Here is a 27,618-nt window from a genome sequence, read left to right as displayed (position 1 = left end):
CTGGTGTGCTACAGGCCAGGGTTGGTGGAGCATTAGCAGAGCTGTGTGTAGGTAAAACAGTAAAAAATGTTGAACCTGTTTGCTCCTCGTCCACAATGTGGAAGTGTTGCTGGGGTTGTCCTTTTTCAGCTTTACGGCCTAATGTGCTGGTGCTGATAAAACAGGCAGAATTACTAGTAGAAACAGGTTTTCCGGTGATGATGGTGGTGTAGTAGTAATTGTATCAACTGCTTGTATTTTGATAGTGCCCTTACAGTTTCAGATGCTGTCTCACTTCCATAAGGACACAGTCTCTGACCTTAAGAGCTTACAATGTAAGAAGTCAAGCAGCTTAAGATGAGTGGTGGAGAGGGATAAAACATACAGTCCAAATATGTGCTTTAAACTATCCCCACGGGCCTCTCAGTGTAATGTTAGTTATTTAACTTCTTGTAGAGAGGACACGGTAGAAGTAGCTCTTGAGAAGTGATTTGAATGAGAATGTAGAGGCTCTGAGGGGTCAGTTCAGGAGAAGAGTGACATGGAAGGTGGTGCTGTTGTAAAAGGGGTCACAAGGCTGGCATTGTTGTGGGAAGCAGTGTAATAAAGAGAAAAGAGCCCTCCAGCAAGAGGGACGGGGAGGTCTTTGAGGTTGAGATTAAGAAGACTGAATTTTGTTTGGTGGAAAAGAGAGGGCTAGTAGAAGGATTCAGTATGTGTAGGGGAGAGACATGGGAAGAATGACTGGCAAGGAAGATGATCTCAGGAGCTACATTTGGTGTGGGCTGGAGAGGTGAAATGTGGGTTTCAGAGGGACCGGAGAGAAGGAGATTGCAATCGCCAGGGCAGAAGATGGTGGTGACCAGGATGAGCATTTTAGCTGTGTGGCTAGAAAGGAAAGGTTATGGGGGTTATGGAGAAAGACCTGGCAAGATCTGGACATAACCTGGATGTGTGAGTTAAGGCAGGGGAGCTGTCAAAGATGACCCGTAGAATATGGGTCTCAGTAACAGGATGACTGTACTGTCAACAGTAAGACTAGAAAGCCTAGTGAGGGTTTTGGAGGAAAACTGAGGGGTTCATATTTAGCCATGTTTCATTTAAGTTTGATGGTAAGACATCCGGGGAGAGATGGACACAGACTGAGTTAAGGGGCTGGATGGAGGGAAGCAGGTAGGGTGGACAAGTTGATTTGTGAGTCATTTGTTCCAAGATGGTAGTTGAAACTGAGCAGAAAGATCACCCTGAGAGAATGTGTAAAGGGAGAAGAGGAGGGAGCCAAGGACAGAGGCCTGTGGGTCACCTGCAAAGAGTAAGAGGGGAGGATCTGGACCAACTGAAAGATGTTAAAGGAACAAACAGAGAGGTGGGATGAGATCTCCTGTAAGCTGTGTATGTGTACACACAAATTTTGACTGTGCATCATGCTTTGCCTCCCCTACAGATTGTGGCTGAGGAGCTCTCCCAGGACTGTTTCTGGACCAAGGTGAAAGAAGATCGATTTGAGAATGATGAGCTCTTTGCCAAGCTAACACTCACCTTCTCTGCCCAGACTAAGTGTAAGTGCTGAGCGCGGTGTCACTCCAGCTTCTTCAATCAGCACTGAAGAGTGAGAGGGATCTGGGAATGCATAAGGGGAACACTGAACTGCCTTCAGAAGGAGTACACTGGAGCTAGCTGCCAAGAGGCCATCTGCCGTGTAGTGGGAGGGAAGTTAGGCAAGGAGGACTTCTCAGTTGACATTTGAATGCCTTCATAGGCCAGTCTTTTCGTGGTGATTTTGTGATCTTTTTCTTTGGCATCTGAGTACTGTGCTGGAATGGGAACATGTGAGGTAGGAGAAGTCCATTCTAGTATGTGGTATTGTCCACTTGGTCTAACTTTCTTTTCCCCTCTCCTCTCCCCGCCCTGCTTCCTGTTCTGTGGATTCATCGGGCCATTACCTGCAGCCTCCAAGGGTGAGTAGCATCAACCTGTCTGAGACTGCTTTGGGAGACTTTACCATCTGAAAAGCAATTTTGCTGAGGGGAGGAAGTGATTACTGTTCAATGAAAAAAGAAAAGGAGTACTTGTGGCACCCTAGAGACTAACCAATTTATTTGAGCATAAGCTTTCGTGAGCTACAGCTCACTTTAGCTCACGAAAGCTTATGCTCAAATAAATTGGTTAGTCTCTAAGGTGCCACAAGTACTCCTTTTCTTTTTGCGAATACAGACTAACACGGCTGTTACTCTGAAACCTGCTCAATGAAAAGGATCCTTAGGATGGGGTGACTAGCCTGGAGGAGGGAACCTGAAAAAGAGGATGCTGGAAGTGGTTTCCTCCCACTAGCAGGCCTTTCCCCTCTTACTGCAATAGTATTAGTGATGGTTCCTGAGCGTTTGATTTACTTATTGAATACAGCTGAAATTCTCATACTCTCCCCCAAGTATGTGTCGGGGTCCTCCATGAGCCCCAGGCTCCCTTTCCCTCCGCTCTCATCCTTTTAAAGGAGTTGAGAACAGGATGCATAAATTTTGCCCCCACCTCCATTTTCTGTCTAGTACAACAGTGATGGTACCGTTTTATGTAGTTAGAGGGTTCCCCCACCATGAGTTCCTTGTCTAACTGATGCAGCACTCACCTAACTCCAGGTGTTTTCCGACTATGTCCTCTCTGAAGCTTTACCCTGAACTTAGTCTCCTTGTTTGTTCTGGGCCTTTGCTCTCCCCTCCCTGCAACACCTTCTCTGTATTGAGGGGTGAAGCCACACCCACCCACACCCCTACCAGTGACATGGGTTCCTTGTTTGTAAGAGTGAAATTTTGCTCTTCTTCCTCCTCCTCTTTGGGCTTCTTGTCTGTAGTTGGGGTGCCAGATCCCCTTCTGAAGTGTGGGATGAAGCTTTTCACCTACCTTTGTCTGTAGTGCAGGGTCCCTGCCTGGATGGGGTGCAGTGTGTGGAAGGGTTTGTCATGTTGCGGATCGAGATTGCAGCTTGGCTGATAAATTGGCTGCCTCATCTCCTCTCTGCTTTTTTGTTTTATTTAGATGTTCATCTCGACCCCTGATGAGTGAAGCTAATAAGCACAGCTTAAAACCCTCTGTCCCTCTCCCCTTCCCCAGCAGAATTAGCATATTTATAGACAGTATAATTTTTCCTCTTTAGCTGATCTGATGATGCCAGGCTGCACTTTTAATTTGTTTCAATATGAAGCTTGACAGGCTGCTAGGCGCCTCTGGCAGCTTTCAGGAAGTGACTCACACATTTGCATAACAGAAAAGTTCCCGCAGTGCTGCAATCAGACCCTATCCAACCTCGTTGGCTGCTCACAGGAGACTTGGGCAGACTCAGGATGCTGCCTACTGCTGGCATGCCACTCTCAAATGTTCTCCCTTCGTTCCCCCCTAAGCAGCTGCCTGAGCTGAGCACAACTTTCACAGCTACTCTTGCGAAAGCATCTGGGCAGTCATGGTCCCAAATGGGTGAAAACCTTGCACAGGTTTGGAGTAACTGCCTTGAAGGAGGCGATGAGGAAGCTCCCCTCCCTTCCCTAAGAGGTACCCTCACCAGTTGATAGGGTAGAGAAAGGGCCACTCTTTCCTGTCATTGATGCTCTTCTAATGCCACATGGCCAGGATTATGTCCCACCTAGGGAAAGGGCAGATAATCCTCCCAGGATTGCTTATTGTTTCTGTCAGAGGAAGGAACAGCAACACTTGGTGGGGGAGGGTGGCAGTGGACTGCTGGAGTCCATCGGTGTTGTGTCATGCTTTCCTTGATCTTCTCTCTCCCCCAGATGATTGTCTCTCAAAGCCTTGCGTTGCCCTGGGTGATACTGGCTCTTTATGCTTTCTCTGCAGTTGAATGGATTAGTGTTAGCCTTGTGCTGGCCGACAGACTGCTCTCTCATCGTTATGATTACCACGGAGTGCATTCTGGGCAGAGGGAGGAGGGTTTGGTTGTTGTATGAATCTTCCCCAGTTGTGCTTGTGGATCTCTATTAGCCCATTTTCCCAAACTCTCACTGCCACCCCTGTGGGTTCCAGCCTCATTTTCACATGGGTTTTGTCTGGTAATTGCAGGCATTTAGGTGGCAGGCTCACAGATTCTGTACTCCCAGTGGCAATCACTCCTTCCCTTTCTATCTCCTAAGCACTCTTTCCCTGACTGAGCCGCTCTCTTGTACAGAAACCCCCCTGCCTTTTAGGAAGGATTCCTAGACTCTTCTGTTGAAAGGGTCTGACCCTCTTTCACCAGTGGCCTCAGAGCTCTTTTAGAAATGATCTGAAATCAGCAGGGACACTCCCTCCCCTCCTTAAGTAGTTGTTGTAATGAGACTTCTCAGTTCCTCTGTTTCTAGCATTCAGGGCTTGTCATGTCAGGAAACAATTGTATCTCTAGTCTTTTAAGTCAGAGTCTGACGTTTAGGAAAGGTTGGGAGCCCACTGCCTCAAAAGCAGTGCGTAGGTCAGTCTTGACAAGCAAATACCTATGACCTGTGCTGAGGTCATAACCTAGGCTCTGCTATGCAATCAGATGGTTCAGCATGCAGGGAAACCCAAGTGCAGGGCTAAAGTGCAGCTCGTGGAGCTCTTTGCTGTACCCAGCTCCTGCCACCATACAGAGCCACAGTCTGCTCAGATCACAATTCCACCATACTCTCTTGATTCAGCGGTGTGGCCATTGGTGCCTGACTCTCCTTCTCTATGAAAGATGAGGCCATGTGCAGTATGCTTTCTAGTGACAATTCAGTGCAGCTCTCTAGCTTCTATTCAGTTTTCCCATGTTTGGGCAAATTTGGTGACTCTCTGCACAAGGGACCCACTGTAAATCAGAGGTTTGAAGTGCTGTTTTTAAGTACCAGTGGATGGTGCCCATGAGAGCCTCAGTATGCTCTTCATGCTGAACAGCTAGAATCAGGCCAACCCCAGATATCTGTGATTTCGGGAAGAGTGAAGGGTGATCAACTGTTGAATCTGGGCAGTGTTAGCACAGCTGGTGCTGTATCGTGCAGTGGTAACAGTAAAAGGCAGGTTGTACAGTGCTGATGGAAAGCCTGAATGAGGCCCCAGGGTAGTGACTGGGGAAGGGTAGCTGCCTTTCTCACTAGGGTGGGCACTGTCTGAAGATAGTTCAAGCTGAAACATTGGGTTACTTAGCAGGGGACTGTAGTGATGAAAAGGGGTTTGGTGGTCTAGTGTCCCTGTCTCAAGGACTTCTGCTGTCTTGTGGAAATGCTCACTCTGAGTGACAGCCTGTACTCTGCATCTTCCAGTTCCTACTTGCGAAGTTGGGGATTTGTCCTCTGGGGAGCGGAAACTAAATGGCTGAGGTGGGTAGCTTGAGTAAACTATGCGTGAAAGAGTTACTACTCCCCACTTTTCTAACTGTGCTGAATGAATGCTGTGAAGGCTGCAACATCTCTATTAGACATTAAAGCTCCCCAAAGAGGCACCTCACACACTACTCGACAGGTAGACTCCACTTTAATATGAGCAGGGCACTCTTTAATTTTTAACTGGCTTTCAATTAAAACTACACAGCTGCACTTAGTTCTGTTTAATGGGTTTGGCAGTAGGCTGTGCCCTGCCCTCTGAAAGGTACAAACTGCACTTGGCAATCTCCCTCTGCCACCGCACTTGCCTGTGAAATATTTAACTCTGCTCTTCCTTTGAGCGGCCACACTTTTCTTTCAAAGTTTAATCATTTTCACCCAGAGGGTAAAGAAGAATTTCTCCTCTGTATGTGAAATGAGACTTGGAATGAGATGTCAGCAGAATGGCTTTTCCTTTCCTCTTTCCCCTTTTCTCTCTTCTTTCCATGCTTCAGTGACTCCGGCTTTCCCTGATTTGTATTTCAGTTAGTCAGTCAGACAGCTGATGACAGTTCAATTATTTAAATACTGGGGGTCTTGTTTTTAATATCTCTCTCAGGGAGGTGAGTGGTTTGGCAGGAAGAGTGATGGCTGAGCTGGCCAACCAGCATGCTTGTACCCACTGACACTTGCCATCCATTCCTGGTGTGCCTGTCACTGTTAATCAGAGAGGTGACAGTGTGCTGAACATGCATAGGCTACCTTATCAGAGCTTGGGATCTGGGCCCCAGTGGACCTTCTATCAACTTTTCTAATCCCATGCTTCATTTTTGCAACTTCCCCACTCTGGTTGGCAGCCCATACTAATTGAAATATGGCGCACGCAGAATAGGGTGAATGGAAGGGGCTCCCCCTCAGAAAGTTTGCAGAGGTTTGTACAGTGTTTAGTGTGCATTAACTGGCACTCATCCCAGTGGCTGGCATCCCTCCTTTCCTTTCTCCTACTCTCACAGGTGGATGCTGAAGCTCTCTTCCCCATCTCACTGAGTGCTCAATGCAGAATATCTTTCTGATAACTGTTTAATATTTATGGAGCTAAAAGCAAATGGAAGGCAAAGCACTCTCCTCTGTCTGTACCAAGGCAGGTTCTTCTCCTCAGAGACTCCCAGCCTGTGAAAATTTCACAAGCTTGAACTGTGAGGTTGCTCATGATAAATCAGTTGCTTTCTCAGCTGACTCCAGAATGAACTGAAACACAAATGGAATGCTGAGGGCAGCAGTGTCCTGGGGTCAGCCTCACTCCTCCCTTTGGGCTCTCATAATTTTGTGTTGGGACGTCAGAATTCCTTGGAGCTGCACAGTGTGATAGAAGAGGTGGTGTAGAGCCAGGAAGCCGATGTGTGTGGGAGACAGCTCCTGTCTAAGAGTGTTGAGTGATGTTTCCTTGCCCTCCCTCTTCCCGGAGCTCCAATTCCCATCTATTACAGGGAATTTGCCTCTGTTTTGAGTAGAGGGTTTGTAGCTGTGCTCCGTCCTAACAGTTATTGTTGCAACAGCATGTGAACATAGGCGATATGCAAACAGGAAGCACTTGCTAGATGCCTTGGCAGGACTGTTAACGCTGATCCCAGCGTACTCCTTTGCCCCTCTCCCAAAAAAGAGAATGGGTTTTTTCTTTGCAAATAAAACGGATACAAAATTCAGTGAGAGGTTCTGACAGGAGGAGGTTAATGTATCCTGGCTGGGGTGAAATTACTGAATCTGAGAGGTGTTCAGGAGCTTACATTAGGATTGTGCTTCTCAGTCCTGGGCATACTTCCATGTCAGTAGTTGTAGGAGAGCTCTCTTTACTGCAGGTAACTGCAGAATACAGCCTTCTGAATGTCTGTTCTCCTACAGATCAGGGTCTATGTGCTGTGCAGGTTTCACTGCCACTCTGGAGCTGTTCCTGAAGTCCATTACCAACAATGGTCTGCGCCATACAGGAACCTGGTACCATGGAATCTGCTTCCAGTGTGGCACAGCATTCATAGCTCTAAGCCCCTGTAAACAGAAGCTATTTGGGGTGTTGTTAAATGCAGAAACTGAACTGTTTTTTTTTTCACCGTAACAGTGACACTTGCAATATCAACCATGCAATCTCCACCCTTAAATAAAAAAAAAACCTACCCTAAGCAGAGTCTTTCCTTTTACCTGAAAGGTGAGAGAAGCCAGAGACTCCAAGAAGTCCACTAGAGACTTTGCTGTTGCTCATCTCTTCTATATACTACAACTATGGGCAGCGGTTCAAAATGTGAACTATGGGCTGCTGCCCGTGTATCCTGAACCATGCTGCTCACAAATCTCTTCAACTTTGGATTCAAATTTTCCTGGGATGTTTTGTGTTCTAATTAGTCCGTTTTGCTCTCTGTCTGAGCAATGGAATACCGGGGAAGCGGAGAGGGAAGGCCCTTTGGATTGTAGGGTGCTGTGTACTCTCCCCTCCTCAAGGTAAAGTAGGGGTTGTGGATGGGATGCTGATGCCACTTTCCCAAAGTGAGACAAACTCAATCCCTGAGCATTAATATTTCAGGTCACTCCCATCTCATTGGTCACACCGCTGTGGTAAAAGCCCTGCCAGCCCCATCACCAAAGCTGGTAATTGCAAACACATGTAAGCACAATCCACCTTTGTGAAAACCTGCCGAAAAATTAATGTGTTTGGGGAGTGCTGGTGCTTGCTGTTGCTGAACGCAAAAGCTGTGGCTCACGCTTCAGTACCTGCCGTGCAACTCAGCTCTTCTTGGCAGGTGGGGGAAAGGGAGAGCCCTTGTCCTTCTGTTTGGATCGCATTGTTTACCTTGTCTGATCTGACATACCGTGCCCACCAGCCCAGCAGAGGAAGGCCTTTAATCTCTGTGTGTGCACGTATGGGGGGGGTGAAGTAGCTCACCCATTAGCGCAGGTGTCAAGTGGGGTCAGACACCTATGAGCAAACCACTTCTGATTAAGTGTAGTTTTGAGTGGACCCTTTGTGATCCTCTTCAGGCTGAGTGTGAATGACACTGTACTGCTCCAATTGTAGCTCTGGCATGAGGATTCAATAATAATCCTACTGGTTCTTTTAAAGGAAAACAAAACTGGTCTAGAGAGGCTTGAAGAATGCCCCTTCTCTATCCATAGCCAGGGCAGTTTCAGGTCATTTTTTTAAATAGTGAAACCAGCATGCAATCATAAGTAAAGAAAGATTTGTTTGAGGCAGCCCCTGTGAGCCCATCCCTTCCACTCTACTGGCCTTCACTGGCTTCATCAGTGTCCCTTTCCTTCATTTCTGCTTCTCCAGTACTTCATTCTTTGTAAATGTCTCTCTCCAATGCTCTCTTGCTCTTGATTATCATGCACATTGTGTAGAGAGTTGTCACTTTGGATGGGCTATTACCAGCAGGAGAGTGAGTTTGTGTGTGGGGGGGTGGAGGGTGAGAAAACCTGGATTTGTGCTGGAAATGGCCCAACTTGATGATCACTTTAGATAAGCTATTACCAGCAGGACAGTGGGGTGGGAGGAGGTATTGTTTCATATTCTCTGTGTGTATATAAAGTCTGCTGCAGTTTCCACGATATGCATCCGATGAAGTGAGCTGTAGCTCACGAAAGCTCATGCTCAAATAAATTGGTTAGTCTCTAAGGTGCCACAAGTACTCCTTTTCTTTTTGCGAATACAGACTAACACGGCTGTTACTCTGAAACCTCTTGCTCTTTCTTTCTCATGTGGCTTTTCTGCCTGTCTCCTCACCATGATTTCTCCTCCCTGCTCTTCCTTTGCCCTCTTGGGTTGGGAGGCTATCATGCATGCCTTGGTCATTTCCCACATGTGGGTGACAAGTGTTTTAGAGGGAAAATTTGTGGGTGTCACCCTGCAGATGTGGGTTCGTCTGCCAGGAGGAGTGAGACTTGAGTTAAAGGAGTTTATTTCCAACTGTTTAACAGACCCCAAACACTGGAGACATGTGGTCTGGATTCCATTTCCAGGGCCATCTCCATGCCGTAAGGATGGGGGCTTGAGAAGACAAGCTCTGTATCTGTCTGCCCTTCATTCAAGCACTTCTGTCTCTGAAGCAGTCATTGAACCCTTGCTCTGCTCTCCCAAATTTTGTGTATAGATGGGCCCTGAAGGTATTGACTGGGAGGGGGTCGGTATTCTGCGGGCCCTGTGGTGGATCCTGTTGGCTCTGCAGGGCTGGAGCAACTGGCTGTGAACAGCTGCTGCAGAGCTCCGTGGGAACTACGAGCAGCATGCTTGTTTTGCACAGCTTGAATATGCACAGACATTGTCAGTACTGTGGAAGACTGTGTTTCTGTGTGTGGGGAAGTTTTTCGGATCACCAGGGTTTCCTCAGCTTCCATTATTTGCTTCATTGCCTGTCAAACACAACTCCTGCCCCCACGCTAGACAGCACACACACCATTACACTTGCTTGTCTGAACAGCACTACATCATGGTACCTCAGATAATAAAAATCTACCTGAATCTTTGTGCCTGCCCTGCTCTTGTGCGGCCTGTGTATTGCCTGCTGCTTTGTCTGTCTTCGAGCCAGACAGTTATGGCCTTGGTCTCCCTAGTTTTTCTACCCTTTTCCTCTTCTTCAAGAGGGTCAAATGCTTGTCTCTGAACAGACATTTACTTCTGGGAGCTTCATTATTCCATCACCAGACTCAGCTCTGATTCAGACAGGTTCATGCTGCTGCAAAGGTCACAGGGGAAGGAGAACTCCCAGCCTTTCTTCCTCTTCTGCCCTAATTACCCTCTGAGGAGCTGCAGCTCTTTAGAGCTCCACAAAAGCCACCTCAACCCAGTGCTCTCACTGGGAACACTTCAACCAGAAAAAAAGTTAGACCATGCTTAGAGTATTGAGATTTACTAATTTTCCTTATCATCTGTGCTCATTATCAGTGTTACTGCACTGAAAGGGAGACTGCTAAGCTTGACCAAAACCAGAGATAAACCCCCAAGTCACTGCTGAATTTCCCTCTCACCAAGGGCTGTGTGTGCAGGGGAGAGTATTTAGCACCCCATGTTCCTCTCACCCACTACCCAGCCTGGAAGGGAGAAAGACATGGTCCCCCTAAACTCCCCCCATCCCTGCTCCCCATATTAAAATCAGAGCTTGTTGAGACGGGGGGTTTGTCTCTCAGCCCAGACCCCCACTAACCAATTTCTGTATGTGTGGGGGCAGAGGGCCCCAACGAAAAAGGGATGTTTTAGTAGTACTCTGGTTCTCTCTTCACTCCAAATCCCACTTTTCTGTAAGGCTGAAAGTACAAGCTATTCAATGTACCTGATATAGTTTTTCTAACAGAAAGTGGGCACTGAACCATAGCTGTTGCCAGAAGAACCTCTGGGTCCCATGGGGGAGATGATGTGGAGATAGGTCCAAATAGTCTAGGAAAACTTCAACTAAAAAATAGAAAAAACTTATTTTCTAGTCAGTCTAGACTGGCTAAAAGGGAAAGAGCTTTGTAACCTGTTATCTACTGTTCTCTTAGCCCAGGAACTCCTTCTCTCAGTGGAAGGAGTGTTACATAAAATTGCCTCCACCCCAGAACTGTTTCTAGAAACAAGTCCTTCTGCTAAAAATGAACTGTAAAATGAAGATGCCAAACGACAAGACTGGCAGCTCCTCAGGGTAAGGACCTTGTTCTGTACAGGGTTAGGCATTTCTTCAGCTGCCAAAGAAAATCCACAGAAACTACCTTGAGAAAATGTTCGAGTTGCCCTATTAAGCATTCAGGTGTAAGGAAATGCCAGTGCCAGAGTCACTCATGCTATCTACCTAGACAAATTGGAGGATTGGGCCAAAAGAAATCTGATGAGGTTCATCAAGGGCAAGTGCAGAGTCCTGCGCTTAGGACGGAAGAATCCCATGTCCTGCTACAATCTAGGGACCAAGTGGCTAGGCAGCAGTTCTGCAGAAAAGAACCTAGGGGTTACAGTGAACGAGAAGCTGGATATGAGTCAACAGTGTGCCCTTGTTGCCAAGAAGGCTAACAGCATTTTGGGCGGTATAAGTAGGAGCATTGCCTGCAGATTGAGGAACGTGATCATTCCCCTCTATTGAGCATTGATGAGGCCTCATCTGCAGTACTGTGTCCAGTTTTGGGCCCCACACTACAAAAAGGATGTGGAAAAATTGGAAAGAGTGCGACAGAGGGCAACAAAAATGATTAAGGGGCTGGAGCACATGATTTATGAGAAGAGGCTGAGGGAACTGGGCTTGTTTAGTCTGCAGAGGAGAAGAATGAGGGGGGATTTGATAGCTGCTTTCAACTACCTGAAAGAGGTTTCCAAAGAGGATGGATCTAGACTGTTTGCAGTGGTGGCAGATGACAGAACAAGGAGCAGTGGTCTCAAGTTGCAGTGCAGGAGGTTTAGGTTGGATTTTAGGAAAAACTTTTTCACTAGGAGGGTGGTGAAGCACGGGAATGCGTTACCTAGAGAGGTGGTGGAATCTCCTTCCTTAGAGATTTTTAAGGTCAGGCTTGACAAAGCCCTGGCTGGGATGATTTAGTTGGAGATTGGCCCTGCTTTGAGCAGGGGGTTGGACTAGGTCCCTTCCAACCTTGATATTCTATGATTCTATTAATTCCATACTGATATGACTTCAATGCACTCTTATTATTGGGGCCCTGATCAGGGCGTGGGAGAGAGACCTATAGCACATAGTTGTATGGCTCAGACCAGCTATCCATCTAATCTAGGGTTTTGCCTTTGGGAGTGGCTGATACCTAATGTTTCAGAGGAAAGTGACACCCCTTCTCCTTGCCCAGAATGCACACTCACATGCAGAGAAATTGAGCCTGGAACCAGTGCTAACAATTCATTCCCAGCATGGCTAGTGGAACCTATTTCAGCTCTCCTCACCTTCCTCATTTCAACCAGCAGATGGCGCCCAGAGCATATCATACCTCAGAAATAATCAGGGAACACTAAAGCAGCCCTGTACAGCTTTGATTTGGTTTTAGCTGTTCCTGATGCAAACTGTCCAGATGAGTTGCTTAATTTGGTAAATGCTCAGCAAAATGATGTTCTCTGAAGGGTGACAGAGCTGGACAGGCCCCATTAGGTCACCTACTCAGTCTCATGGGCACTAGTGGAGGAACGGGGACGGGGCAGGGACGGATAGCTCAGTGGTTTGAGCATTGGCCTGCTAAACCCAGGGTTGTGAGTGCAATCCTTGAGGGGGCCATGTAGGGATCTGGGGCAAAAATTGGGGCTTGGTCCTGCTTTGAGCAGGGGGTTGGAATAGATGACCTCCTGAGGTCCCTTCCAACCCTGATATTCCATGAGTGGTTGCTACAGCACATTTTCTGGGGCTTTCTTTGATCTATGCTGAAATGTGTCATAGGACAAGGTCTCCAGCCTTTCCTTTGGAGATGGTTTCGCAGACCGTTGCAGGAGTGGCTGGCTGATGGCCAGCCTTAATTTCATCCCATCTCTGCTAGTTACACCCTGTATGCCACCCTAAATAATCCCTCCTCCCTCGCTGGGTTAGCCCCCCCACCACGTTCTGCATATCATCCGAAGCAGTTCCCCTCCCTTTTCAGAGTTAACACCCTTCTGATGTTCCTGGGCCTTTAGTAGCTCTCTAACCAGGTTATGCAGAGTGAACTCATTTAAGCTGCATCTAAGGAGACCCCACGCTTCCCTTGCCATTGGCATGAGGAGTGGGGAGTGTAGCTTGCAATACAGTGACAGAGGTAGGAAAGACTGAGCTTGTATTTTAATCACTAGCCCATGTACAACTCCTCAGTCACCTATGCTGGTGCTGTCTCTTTACTTGCAGAATTCAGGTAGAGGGGAGATCTCTGAGATTCTCCATTGTACCCAGCTCCTTTACATTGCTCTTGCAGAATACAGGCGTAGAATTGACTCCTGTGGTATATTTACTTTGTGTGCCCTGCATCGTAGCCCCTGGTATAGGGAGTGTGTTGAAGGCAGGCCAAGGGACAGATGTGCGGCATAGCCAGACTGTTACTGCATTCTCTTTTACTTCGAGTACTGGGCAGGGCTGAGAATATGGAGAGTGAAAAGGTGTCTTAAAGCCATTTTTGTCTCCTCCATTCTTGTGCTGAGTGTATGAACCAAGTAACAGTTAACAAACCCACTGGGTGTAATCTCACTACCTCTCTCCTCTCTCCTCAGTGGCCAGCACAGGATCATTCCTTACAGTTCTTTTGCCAGGGCCTGCCATTTTTCCATTGGGATGAGAGTTCTGCTTCTTAACAGTTCTCCCCACTTTGAAAAGGTTCTATTATTCAGCCTGTGTTTGCTTTCCTGTTGTCTGCTGTTACTCCTAGTTTACACCCCTATGATTCACCACAATCAGTTCCTCTCCTTCCTTTTAGCTTGCATCTTTCACATATTTGTAGTCAAATCTATGGGACAGATTCTGTCCCTTGCTATGGCCTGGCAGTATAAAAGAGCTGTAAAGCAAAGCAGAATGGAAATTTCCCCACACTGAAGCAGTGAGAGGCCAGTGCAGGCAGTAGTAGGCATTCTGGGACAGATTAAGGGCAGAAGGGGCAGTGACCAGAGCAGTTTTCACTCTGGCTATTCTGGGCTGTAGAGTAGCAATGCCAGGCTGCTGTACTTAAAGCAGCCCCTAGAATTGCTTTCTTGTACTGTAGGCAGTGGTGAGCTGGAGCTAGTTCACGCGAACCAGTTGTTAAATTTTGAAGCAGTTTTAGAACCGGTTGTTAACCTGCTTCCCTGCAGGGGGCGCTGAGGCTTTGATGGGGTCCGGCTGGGAAGTGATGTAATTCCTCCTCCGGCCTCCGGGGGCGCTGCGCTGCGGGAGCCATGTGGGCTGCCGCCTGGCCCTGGGCACAAGCCCTGTTGCTGCTGCTGCTCCCCCGACCCTTGGCCCTGGGGCTCCCGCTGCTGCCTGGTGGGTCCCCCGGCTGCTCTGCTGGGCTTGGGCTGCGTCCTACTGCTCTCTCCGTGAGTACCAGCCACCCGTGCACCCCCTGTCTCCAGCCACCCCCTGCCAGCAGCCAGCCCCTGTCTCCAGCCACCCCTGCATTCCCTGCCCGCAGCCAGCCCCTGCCTCCAGCCACCCCTGCCCGCAGCCAACCCCGCCGCACCCCCTGCCCTGTCCACACCAGCCCGTCTCCAGCCACTTCCACACCCCCTGCCCGCAGCCAGCCCCTGTCTCCAGCCGCCCCCGCACCCAGTGCCCGCAGCCAGCCCGTCTCCAGCCGCACCCCCTGCCCGCAGCCAGCCCGTCTCCAGCCGCACCCCCTGCCCGCAGCCAGCCCGTCTCCAGCCGCCCCCGCACCTCTCCCTGCCTGCACCAGCTCCCGTCTCCAGCCACCCCTGCCCGCACCAGCCCCTGTCTCCAGCCACCCCTGCACCCCCTGCCCGCACCAGCCCCTGCCGCACCCCCTGCCCTGTCCGCAGCCAGCCCCTGTCTCCAGCCAGCCCTACACCCCCCTGCTCTGCCTGCATCCAGTCCCTACCTCCAGTCAGTTCCTGCCCTGTCTCCAGCCAGCCCCACACCCCCTTGCCTCCAGCCAACCCCGCACCCTCCTGCATCCAGCCAGCTCTGCACCCCCTGCTCTGCCTGCATCCAGCCCCTACCTCCAGTCAGTTCCTGCCCTGTCTCCAGCCAGCCCCATACCCGCTTGCCTCCAGCCAGCCCCGCACCCTCCTGCATCCAGCCAGCTCCGCACCCCCTGCTCTGCCTGCATCCAGCCCCTACCTCCAGTCAGTTCCTGCCCTGTCTCCAGCCAGCCCCATACCCGCTTGCCTCCAGCCAACCCCACACCCTCCTGCATCCAGCCAGCTCCGCACCCCCTGCCCTGCCTGCAGCCAGCCCCGCACCCCCTGCTTCCAGCTAGCCCTGCCCCACGCCTCTGTCTGCAGCTGGCCCCATGTCCACTGGTGCCCTGCAGTCCCCAGGGCAGTAACCCTGCACACCTGCTTCAATGAGGGGGGCATGGAGCAGCTGGGACCCACACATGTGCACACCCTAGGGTGACCAGACAGCAAGTGTGAAAAATCAGGACGGGGGTGGGGGGGTAATAGGAGCCTATATAAGAAAAAGACCCCAAAATCGGGACTGTCCCTATAAAATCGGGACATCTGGTCACCCTAGCACACCCCCAGGGAGTGGCAGGGACCCACACATATGAAACGGAGCTCATTTCTAGTTCAGGCCCATCTTTTTAAAAAAGAACTTTAGGCAGGGTTAACATACATCCATATTTTCCCGGACAGGTCAGGCTTTTTGGTTCTTAAATCGCCGTCCAGGAGGAATTTTTAAATGTTAAAAATTCCTCCCAGGAAAATACAGATGTATGGTAACCCTGTTGGTACAAAAAATACATACTGGGGCACATCCCTTAAATCAGAGCTTTTTATAGGGAACCGGTTGTTAAGTTTTTGGCAGCTCATTACTGACTGTAGGTCATGTCAGCATCCAATGAAGTGAGCTGTAGCTCACGAAAGGTTATGCTCAAATAAATTTGTTAGTCTCTAAGGTGCCACAAGTCCTCCTTTTCTTTTTGCGAATACAGACTAACACGGCTGCTACTCTGAAACTTAGTTGAGTGAGACTTTTTGAATCTTACAATCTCTTTAGAACTTTTCAGGAGCAAAGTGTAGTTCTCCCTTTGAACACCAGGTGGCACATGGATCCGTTTGTTTTTTTGCCTGACCCTTTGTTTCACTGTTGGAGACTGAGGTTGATGCAACAATTCAGAGAAGTTTCAGAGTAACAGCTGTGCTAGTCTGTATTCGCAGAAAGAAAAGGAGTGCTTGTGGCACCTTAGAGACTAACCAATATATTTGAGCATAAGCTTTCGTGAGCTACAGCTCACTTCATCGGATGCATACTGGTACTCCTTTTCTTTTTGCAATTCAGAGAAGTGAGCTAATTTTCCCCAGGTTTTGAACTCCTTTCTATGCTCCCCACAACGGAATCCTGGGGAGAGGGAGGAAGATGAAACGATGAGGTGGCAGCACTGTGATGCACCCACTCAGCCTGCCAGGGCAGCCTTTAGAAACACTGTTAACTGAATCCTTATGCCATCACAGTATCTTTGTGTGGGTCTCAACATAGGCACAGCAGTTACACTGTCCCTCAGCTAGCAGCTACTGCCACCCACATTGTGCCAACCACACAATGGATGTTCCCTGCACACCCTTTCTGTGCCCTCCTGGGCTACATCGACTCATAGCTCTGGCAGCATGGGCAGCACTGCTTTATACCCCAAATCATACCTGTCTAGTGGGCAGTGATCCTCACACCTCACTACATCCTCCACTGACACTTGGAGCTTCAATCACATGGGCATAGGTTACACCCCCCTGCTTGGTTACACTCCCAGATAATACCTGCCACAGGGACACTGCTAACCCAGCACAAGCTGGATGCTGTGGTCCTAAGCACATTGACCCAGATCATACTAATCACACCAACATCCTTATGCTGCCCTGCTGGGCTAAGATAATATCTGCCAGGTGGGCAGCAATCCATGCATAGCCTTACACTGCCATTCCCAGGCAGATGTAACCTTGCGACAGAGAAGGGAAAATATCCAAAGGAGCCAAGTCTCACTGAAACTCAGTGGTGCCTAAGTCACTTTTGAAAATGGATTTTAGGCTTCTAAGTCACTTAGCTGCTTCTGAAAATTTTGCCCAATATCTGGATCCAGATGGCAGCACTGCTTTTACTATTCAGCTGGTCGCTCTTGGTCCTCTGGGTACAGGGATCGTGAACATGTTAAACCTAGAGCACAGCACTTGCTCCCACATGCCGGAACAGTGCCATCCTCAGATACACAGTGCATAGGTGGCATTAGTTCCAGTCCCTCCTGCTCACAAGTCTTTTCATTTGGGCAACTCTGGCTCAGAAAATGTTAGAAGATAGTACTGGCCCAGTGAACCCAGTGGATAGAAGTCCCTGCCAGCAACTGAACTTGTCCTGGACACCTGCTAACTAACCGGAGACTGATAAAAAAATTTGGGCAGAGACCTCCACTGAGGTTCAGAGAATAACTCAGTGAGAAGCCTATCTCTGCTGTGCAGAGATAAATGTTTGTATCCTTACTAGGACGGGAACTGCCTTTTATATCTGCTTCTGCATGGAAGGTGTCTGATCAAACTGAAACTCAGCCCAGAACTTCACAACTGTTAGTTACACGGTCCAGTACTCAACCACCCTTCTGGCTGTTATTTTTTAGAGAGTCCTCTAGTTCCTGCCTTTGTTGCCTATGGCTTCCCCAAGCACCTACATGGTGATACAAATATGATTTCTTGTCACTTTCACTGCTGTACAGGGGATTCTGAGTAGCAGCAGTAAAATGGGCAGAATTTTGTCAGTTTCACTTTGGTGCTTGCTTGCAAAGATGTCAGTCTGCAAAGATGGGGATCATATGCTGGGAAAACTGATTCATCATTCTCTGATGGCGAGGGCAACAGCATGAGTAGTGCAGGTGGTCTCGGGGGTTTTTACCATCATGATGTCTAGTCCTGCTTTGAGTGGGGTTAAGCAATACTGTGGTAAAAACGCCTGAGCCCTATGTACAATATGACCTCACCATTGTTACCGCCAGCAAAGAATTACAGGTGTGTTTTCACAGGGAGACAGTCCAGCACAGGCTGTCCTATTTGGAAGGCTTTCTTTTAAACCACAGGTGCTAGGAACTGTTTTTAAAATGACGGCTTAATTTCTGCAGAATTGATGGCTTAGGACAGTGTTCCAGGGAAACATTCCCTGTCTGTTTTTCAAGCCCTACACTCTACAGTCTGCTGTTGCTGGGGACGTAGGAGAGTCCACATTAAAGCGCACAATCCAGTGATTCAGCACCAGTACTAGCACCTTTAGGGTCCAGCAGGCAGTGCTTCCTATGGTACCCCTCTCAGTCCCCTGGCCAGGTATACCATAGATGAGAGAGAAGGTAGCTCAGAGGCTATCTCTTCCCATAGTGCCACCCTTGTCACACACAACTCTAACACCTAGCACTTGCATCTCATGCCCAGTTACAATGCTATCTACATGCCCCTGACATTGCCATTGTGTAATATGTTCATGTCTGGATAGCACCCAGTCCCTTGTAGTGCTGTTAAAACACAGCACTCACACCGAATCTAGGCATGGCACCCAGAGTCAGCACAGCATGGAGCGCTCCTTATAATACACTGTGTCATCTTACGTAGCCACAAATCCAGACACAGAACCCAGTTGCGGCAATACTCCTTATGCTAATATTTTGCTACATGTGGAGGTGGGCCTTCTTGGGTACAGAGCACAGAATAGAGGGGGGAAGCTGGGACTGGGATAGGTCCATGACTCAGGTCCACCTGGTTCCCAAAAAATACTGAAGCATCAGCCTCTTTCCCTTCTCTACAGAAGCTGGTAATAGCAGCAGCTGTCACCAGCACACACTCTAGATTTATGGGCACCAGGGATAGTAAACATATCCAGCTCAATGGGCACTCCTCCCTATTCATCCTTAATGTCATCCATAGGTCCCACTCACACCACCAATAATAGTCCCCTACTGCAATGAGCAAAGCTCCCTGCATTATTCTAATTCCATCTGCAGATACATGACAGCCTATAGAAATTTGGTACCTATGACCCACAGAATCACAGAATATCAGGGTTGGAAGGGACCCCTGAAGGTCATCTAGTCCAACCCCCTGCTCGAAGCAGGACCAATTCCCAGTTAAATCATCCCAGCCAGGGCTTTGTCAAGCCTGACCTTAAAAACCTCTAAGGAAGGAGATTCTACTACCTCCCTAGGTAATGCATTCCAGTGTTTCACCACCCTCTTAGTGAAAAAGTTTTTCCTAATATCCAATCTAAACCTCCCGCACTGCAACTTGAGACCATTACTCCTCGTTCTGTCATCTGCTACCATTGAGAACAGTCTAGAGCCATCCTCTTTGGAACCCCCTTTCAGGTAGTTGAAAGGAGCTATCAAATCCCCACTCATTCTTCTCTTCTGCAGGCTAAACAATCCCAGCTCCCTCAGCCTCTCCTCATAAGTCATGTGTTCTAGACCCCTAATCATTTTTGTTGCCCTTCGCTGGACTCTCTCCAATTTATCCACATCCTTCTTGTAGTGTGGGGCCCAAAACTGGACACAGTACTCCAGATGAGGCCTCACCAATGTCGAATAGAGGGGAACGATCACGTCCCTCGATCTGCTCGCTATGCCCCTACTTATACATCCCAAAATGCCATTGGCCTTCTTGGCAACAAGGGCACACTGCTGACTCATATCCAGCTTCTCGTCCACTGTCACCCCTAGGTCCTTTTCCGCAGAACTGCTGCCTAGCCATTCGGTCCCTAGTCTGTAGCGGTGCATGGGATTCTTCCATCCTAAGTGCAGGACCCTGCACTTATCCTTATTGAACCTCATCAGATTTCTTTTGGCCCAATCCTCCAATTTGTCTAGGTCCTTCTGTATCCTATCCCTCCCCTCCAGCGTATCTACCACTCCTCCCAGTTTAGTATCATCCCAGAATGATGAGCCCAATATTGGCATCAGTGTTGTGGTATCAGGGCCATTGTTTGTAAGATTTGCACTGAGAACGATTAGTTTGGGGCTTCAGAGGAACCCTGAGTGAACTTCTTGCTGGAATTTACTCTGCCCTGAGATTCCTTAGCCCTGTGCGTTTTGGGGGCACCTCCTAGGACCCATTAGCTTGGGAAATCCATGTTATTTTCTTTGGAAAATGTGTTTCCCTTAGTTTTAATGCTTTCCTGAGAGCTCCTGCATTGCTCCTCGCAGCCACCAGATGTGCGCAGTTGAGCCACTTTGGCTCTGGTTACTAGCAATGATGTCAGAGGAATTGGATTGGAGGAGGAAGTCACCTGATAATCTGTAACCCAGGCAATGGTGCAGCCCCCTTCTCCACCCACACCCCCCTTCTTCTCCCCTTCAGCTGGCCTCCTTCTCAGAGACAAAGAGAGGAAAGGCAGGATTTATGCAGACAAAGGCTTTGCGGTGTTGGCAGGCTTCTCACCTTCCCCGTCTGGTCCTCTCTTTTATGCTAAGCCCCTGGCCAGGATGGGGAAGGAGCAGCCTGGTTCACATTTTAGAGGCCCTTTGTCTTCTGAGCCTGACACAGGAGATTTGTCTCCTTCCTTTTCTGTGTGTGATCTGAGATGACAATCAGGGAAGTTTTTCAATCTGCTGCGGGGCTGGCTTGGTGAGGGGGGGACATCACTTGCACTCACACAGGCAGCTTTTGCTCCTCCAGGCTTTTTGACACTTTCTTGTTACGCAGTTTGAGAGGAGAAATTGGTAGGTTTTGTGCTAGTGACTGAAACAGAGTTGTCTAGAGGCACAGTGGGTACAGGAAGGCACTGTGCACACCCTGTCCTTGACCCCGAGTCCGAGATACTTTTGCTGTTGCACTTCACTACTGCCCTGCAGCTCTCTGGCTGTATCAGTCCTAAAGATCTCCACAGCTCTGCCAGTGTACCTCATTCTTGTTCTGACACCCTCCCTGCACCCCCCTCTATATTCCAGTCTTCCATGCCCACACAGCACTCTCAGTGCACCTCCCTCTTGCTTTGTACTACACTCAGCTGTTCAGTCCTGGGCTCCCCACATGGCTCTGTCAGCATGCCTCACTCCTGCCCTGCAGCACTCTCTGGACCCACCCAAATCTCTTACTTACACTTTCCCAGCACTCCCTTGTTGAGTCACCTAGGGTGTGCTGGGAATATGCTGGGCCAGTAGTTACAAGTCCCTAAGATGTGTTTAGTCATTCAGACACAGTCCTATATTGCTGATATAATCAGAAACTCCAATATTCTGCTTTGTTGCATCCCTCACTATTCCATGCAGTAATTCTGTAAAAGCACCTAATTTACAACATCCTTGACTGTTCCTGTTCTATTCCCTCTGCCCAGATCTGCCCAGGTACTTCAGTTCTGACCTCCAGCACCCCTGCTACTCCAGGCATAGAATCACTAATCCTTAGATTCTCTTTGTGTGTCTAATATATTGCTATGATTCCTGCAACTGGTGCAGTCAGTTGAATGGCTGTAGAGTCGAGTACCACCCTCCCTCCCCCGCCTGCCCATATATTTTGTGTGTGCAGTTGGGTGGGTATGCGGGCATGACTGCAGAGCTCTGGCTTCATTTGAGCTGGTCTGTATATTGGAAAGAGGCTACTATCAAGAAATGAGCTATACAGTGTGTTTCCAGGGTGCAGAGTTCACTTCCTGGGCTCAACACTGTAAATAACCTGTGTGGTCCTCTCTCACGTTAGGGTACAATATTTGTGTGCTGATACTCTGAGTTTGTGCTTTCTATGGAAGTGTGGTACTCCTTGCAAGTGGAACCTCTGGAGTTATGGTGGTGCACTCAGGTGAAGGATGGCTACGATTTGTGCAGTACCTGAAAGTTCTGGGACCTTTACAGAACAAATGGAACACACTCATTGGCCTGAGGATCTTATTTCTATTTTAGACATGATACAATGAGTGAGGTCAAAAGGTGTAGTGTGGGAGGCCACAGAGCAAAGGTAAGATGAGGGTGGTGCTAGTGAGGTGATGCAGTTACTGAGATTAGTGGTGTGTGCAGCGTGGCTGTATCTGCATTTTAAATAGATGTGTACTTATTGTTTAGAATCTGCTTTTCTTACCTCTGATATTTTTCCTTTCTAAAACAGCTTCTCTTCCCTTCTCTCTGTTATGTTGGGGTGACTGCCATGGATTAGTCTTTGTGATCTTTAAGAGGCTCTCAAAGGGAGGAGGGAGTTTGAGGTTAATGTAATGGCCTTGTACCATGAGTGTAGTAGTCATCACGCTCTGTGTCGAGGGCATGCTGTATTTTGGGCATAGAGGCCTGGAGTAGCTGAGTTTGTGTAACATGGGTGTGTGATGCCCTTGTTCCTCCCAACCTTAGGGCTATGTTGATCAGGTTCAGTGATTCAGAGTAGGCCAGGCTATGTTGTAACTTTTCCTAGGCACAGCCTGTGTGTATAATTGCAGCATCTGGCTAGTTTCAGAGGGCTCTGTCCCAGGGATTATCAGAGCTTGCTCTCCCCAGTCTCCTTTCTGCAGAGTGCAGGCAGGAAGCATCTCCAGAAAGGATTTCCCGGGGAAGTGAGCCCATTGTTTCAGAGCTGGCAAGCTGGCCAAGCAGTTCCTTCATTTCCTCTTTTCCAGCAGCAGAGGGTGCTCTTGCACTGTCATGCAGCTTGCTTGCTTTCCCTGCTGCATTCAGCCATTTTAGGCAGGGTGTTTTCGTTCCCCGTGGTCTCCATTTTGTCTTTATGACGCAGAAAATAAAAAGACTGAGCAAGGGAGGAGTCTAGCTGAGGCAATGCTGCTGCTGGAGCTGTCACTGTGCTGCATTCCTAACAGTCACACTAAGTTGACTGCAAGCAAAGTCAGGAAGGCTTCACTTGCATAGCGTGGGGACCAGAGCAAGAGGCTCCTCCTTGCCTGTGCTGAGGAAGACAGGAAAGTGGGAGCTGTATGTGAAGGGAGCTCAGAGTGGAAAACCCCCCTGCTACCTAGAGTCTGGGGAGTTAACAGCCTGAATTACCCATCCCCTAGATTCCCCCGACAGCCAGAGATTGCCCTCTCCTGCACCCTGCTCAGTACAGCTACTGGAGGGGGATGCCACAGCTGTGCCAGGGGAAGGAGCTTACACATCTGCAATATGGGGCTGTCTTCCCACCTTTGGAGAGGAGAGGAATTCCTCTCTGTGAGACTGGGATTGGGGGTTATCCCCCCACAAGTGGTGCAGAGTACAAAGCAGTCACAGTCGGGATAAGCCTTACCCCTCCAGCTGCTGTGTTATCCCAGCTTTGCCTGGGGAGCAGAGTTGCCCTGTTCCAGCTGTTTTGGAGTGCAAGGTTTTATTGCCTTTTCTGTGTGTGTGTGGAGGGGGAAAGAGCTGGATTATTGTACCAGGTGCTCCGGGCGTGGGGGTGGGGGTTGTCTTCCCCAGCTACAGTGGGAGCCCATGCAGAAGTAACAGTATGTGTGACCAATGATTTCCTGTTGATATAGCTTTCTTTATAATTTGTGGTGTATATCTCAGGTGTCCTGCTCCTCCCTCTTGGTGTCCCAAGTGCTGTACAGTGGGATTGAGGAGGCGGGGCTTGCTCAGCCTAGGAGCAGACACCAGGTGGCGCACCAAGCTTTGGGAAGCTTTATTCTGCCTGCTGTGCTGCAGGAGTTCCTCTCTGATATCTGCCCCCCCCCTCCCCGCCCTTCTCGCCAAGATCCTGTACAAGTCAGGGGGAGGGGGCAGCACAGGGGAGTTGTGTGCTGTGTGTAATGCTAGCAGCCTTGTGCTTGTAGTGAAGTCAACAGCTGAATTCTGTACCCGAATGCCAGAGAGAAGTGGGGGCTTCTGGGGTCTGTGGCTCATAGCAGAGCAATGTGTTCTGTCCTAATCTGGCAAAGAGAGATCTCTGGGGAGGGGGCTGTGTTCTGTCCATGTGGGATCCAGGCATGTGGGGAAGAGGTGTCTCTCTGGGGAGGGGGCGGTGTTCTGTCCCTGTAGGACCCAGGAATGCAGGGGGAAGAGGTGTTTGGGGAGGGGACTGTATTCTGTCCCTGTAGGACCCAGGGGAAAGGGTGTCTCTGCGAAAGGGGATGTGCTCCATTTGTCTTAGGGTACGTCTTAACTACCCGCTGGCTCAGCAAGTAGTGATCGATCTATCGGGGATCGATTTATCGCGTCTAGTGTAGACGCGATAAATCGATCCCCGAATCGACGCCTGTACTCCACCTTGGCAGGAGGAGTAAGCGGAGTCGACAGGGGCGCCACCGCGGTTGACTCGCCACCGTGAGGACGGCCAGGTAACTCGAACTAAGATACTTCGACTTCAGCTACGCGAATAGCGTATGTTAGTTCCAACCCCCCCTCACCCCCTCAGTGCAGCCCAGGCCTTGGTTTTCTGTATAGCCCCTCTCTGCATGATTGCTGAGCTCTGCCTAGGAGCCTCAAAAAGTGTTTTGGCCTGAAGTGTGATGCTGTACCTGGAGGAATTATTTTGAGTGTTGGTTTGTAGGGGAGACTTTATTTATGTCTGAGCACAGTCACCCTTGGGGTCGGTCTGTTTGTTTTGAGTTTTTTTCAGGCAAGTAGTCCTACAGCGGGGGGTCCTGTTCCCAAGACCTGGGTGTCTCCAGCTACATTGTTCCTATGAAATTTAGTTGTTTTGGGGATTGTAAAGATGAGACAGTCTTTGAGGTAGCCAAGTCTTGATCTGGCAGGTGCCTTGTACATTAGGGGACCAGAACTTTGAATTCTGCTGTGGAGTTAATGGTGACCCATGAGATTCATGATATTTTGCATACACTTTTGTTGCTAATGAGGTATGTTGCTTCAGCCTCTTTGTAGCAGTTGCACCTTAGCCTAGTGAGTTACACTAGTCCCAACTGCAGGTGATGAAAGCATTGATCTCTGGCTAGGTCATCTTCTAAGAGGAGTGGGTGAAGCCTACCCACCTTTGAAGGGGGCATTGATATTCTTTCTGATTTATCACTGATAACCATCACTAGCCTATGTCAGTCATGAAGAGGATGGGGGTCAGAGTTTCCAGGGCTTCTGACTGGGTGATGGGTTTGAACTGGATCAGGGCAGGTGAGGTGGGAGCATTCCAGGTTCAGAGAAGGTTTCCCTTGTCTTTTTCTCTCTCTCTCTCTGATTTGAGTGATTTTTATCTACACAGTTGGAGGGAAGCTCTTAGTGATTGTCAGGCTTTGATCTGTGTGTATGCGGGCATTGTGGGCCAATTAACCACTTCCCATGTGGAACAGTTCTGCTGGTTGTGATTGGGTTAATGTGACTGTGTATGTGTGAGAGAGAGAGGTTGCTTAAGTGCTGTGTGTGTCTGTATGTGGCTTTGAAGTTATTAATTGGTTGTAGCTGATCTGGGTTTGTACCATAGATGCTCCAGTCATCTGCCATTTTACCTCACTTGCCATAGCCCATTGGAGAACCACAATGACTCGTGTGGAAGGTGTGAAGGGCAGAGAAGTTTAGTGCAGCTACTCTATCTCCCCAGTGGTTTTGCTCAGGGTTTCAGATGGGTTTGGCTCTAGGGAGGTCGCTATGTCCTCAGCCACATAGGCTATTTTTGAATAGTAGGTTTAGCTATTTGGTAAGAAATGGATTCATGTGCTTCCTGTACGGGCCATGTTCAAGAAAGTGGCTTGATGATCCTCTGTCTATACAGCATCCATTTCTGTAGTGTCTGAGGGCCTAAGCACTGTTCCCCACTCTCCACATCTGTCTGTCTGTCTAGGCTGCTCAGCCCCACTTTTAGTTCACACTTGTGCCTCCTTGTTGAACTGTGCTGTTGAATGGTAAGTCAAAAATGACCTAATAGGTCTCTTCCACCTCTCCTGTCTGCTTCCTCAATTCCAAGACTCAATTTATTCTCCAGGGTATTTTGTACAGTTTAATCCTAAAGTCCCAAGCAATGGGACTTCTATCCCTTTCCTAGGGACATGATTGCACAGTTTAATAGATTTTATGTTTTTCCCCTTTCTTTAATCATGTTATCTTTGCCCACACCCTAAATCCTTCATGAGAGAGCTCCCCAGGAGCATAGTATGGGTGCTTCCTTCATCCTAAGAGCCTCTCTGATATCTGGGAATTGTTATAGCAGCTGCTTTTCCTTTAAGCTTCTCTGAGTTGCAGTGTCCTTCATTTATGTGTGCACACAGAAAATTAGGTCAGTGACTGTGTTTTCAGTTGCTGCTCTGTCTGCTTTTAGCCTAGGATATGAGCACATGACAGGGGGAGGGAATCCAAGGGGAAGCACCATCATGGGTTAGCTTCTGAGGAGAGAGATATGCTGCTCTTCCCTTCCATGTTACTATGGGCAATATAGTCTCAATGTGAAAGAAGAGCAGGGCATTGGGGCTAGTGGGGGCAGTCCTGAGAGAATGTGATTGGCAGTTAATGTTCCTTCTGCCAAATATATTTTCAGGAAATCTATCTGTTATTTAGATCAATGTTGCAGCTTAATACTGTCCCATGCATTCCTCAGTAGGTGGAGGGGTTGGTTCTGCCCTTTGTAGTCACCTATGAGCCAAACCAGCTGGGAGGAAGAATTTAATCAGAAAAATGTGAATGATAATTAGGAATCATGTAAGAACACTGCACTAGCCACCCCAAAAGCCACAATTGAGAAAGAAGGCTGTGTCGGTTAAATAAATGACCTGGTTCAAAGGGGAAGTGAAGGCAGCTATTTATATATTTTTTTAATATATAAATAAAAAACAAATGAAAGAAAGGGGAAGTTGATAGTATTGAATATAAATCAGAAGTTAATAATTTGTAGAAAATTAATAAGGGAAGCAAAGGGTCACAAGGAGCAATCTATGGCCAGCAGAATTAAGGACAATAAGGAGTTTTTCAAATATATCAGGAACAAAAAGAATCCTAACAGTGGTATAGGTCCATTATTAGATGGAAATGGTAGAATTATCAATAGTAATGCAGAAAAAGCAGAAGTTTTCAATAAATATTTCTGTTCTGTAATTGGGGGGGAAAACAGATTATATAGTCTCATCATATGGTGATAACACACTTTCTATTCCACTACACTCTCTTGGGGATGTTAAATGGAAGCTTTTAAAGTCAGACTTTTTAAAATCAGCAGGTCCACATGATTTCCATCCAAGTGTTGTAAAAGAGCCGGCTGAGGAGATGGTTGAACTATTAATGTTGATTTTCAATAAGTCTTGGAGCGCTGGGGAAGTTCTAGAATAGCAAAAGAAAGCTAATGTGCCAGTTTTTAAAAGGGTAGGTGGGATGACCTAAGTGATTAAAAGCCTGTCAGCCTGACACTATTTAACATTTTTATCAGTTTATTTAACCTAAAATCATAACTGATGAAGTTTGCAGTTGACACAAAAATGGGGGACGTGGTAAATAATGAAGAGGACAGTTCACTGATACTGAGTGATCTGGATCGCTTAGTGAACTGGACACAAGCAAACAATATGCATTTTAATATGGCTAAATGTATACATTTAGGAACAAAACATGTTGTCCATACTTACAGGACAGGGGGCTGTATCCTGGGAAGCAGTGACTCTGAAAACATTTGGAGGGGGTGGGGTGGATAATCAACTGAACACATGCTCCCCCTAGACACTGTGGCCAAAAGAGCTAATGTGATCCTGGTATGCATAAATTGGAATCTTGAATGGGAATAGAAAAGTTATTTTACCTCTATATTTAGCACTGCAACTGCTGCTGAAATACTGTATCTAGTTTTAGTACCCACAATTCAAGAAGGATTTTGATACATTGGAAAAGGTTTAAAGAGCCACAAGAATGGTTAAAGGATTAGAAAACC

The 27,618-nt window shown here is 48.2% G+C and overlaps 1 protein-coding gene across 2 annotated transcripts in view; it reads left to right on the top strand.

Annotated features, from left to right (window-relative positions):
• Window positions 1–27,618, top strand: part of DIAPH1 (diaphanous related formin 1) — a 170,830-nt gene that overhangs the window by 101,789 nt on the left and 41,423 nt on the right. For both annotated transcript variants that reach the window (XM_077825215.1, XM_077825214.1), the window contains one exon: window positions 1,424–1,538. In XM_077825215.1, the coding sequence (XP_077681341.1) occupies window positions 1,424–1,538 (115 nt within the window). The remainder of the gene's footprint in view (window positions 1–1,423; window positions 1,539–27,618) is intronic.

The sequence above is a fragment of the Eretmochelys imbricata genome, chromosome 8, assembly GCF_965152235.1.
Source record: "Eretmochelys imbricata isolate rEreImb1 chromosome 8, rEreImb1.hap1, whole genome shotgun sequence".
Classification (NCBI taxonomy): domain Eukaryota; kingdom Metazoa; phylum Chordata; order Testudines; family Cheloniidae; genus Eretmochelys; species Eretmochelys imbricata.
Note: the sequence above shows the minus strand (reverse complement) of the source record. Positions and strands in the feature narration are given on the sequence as shown.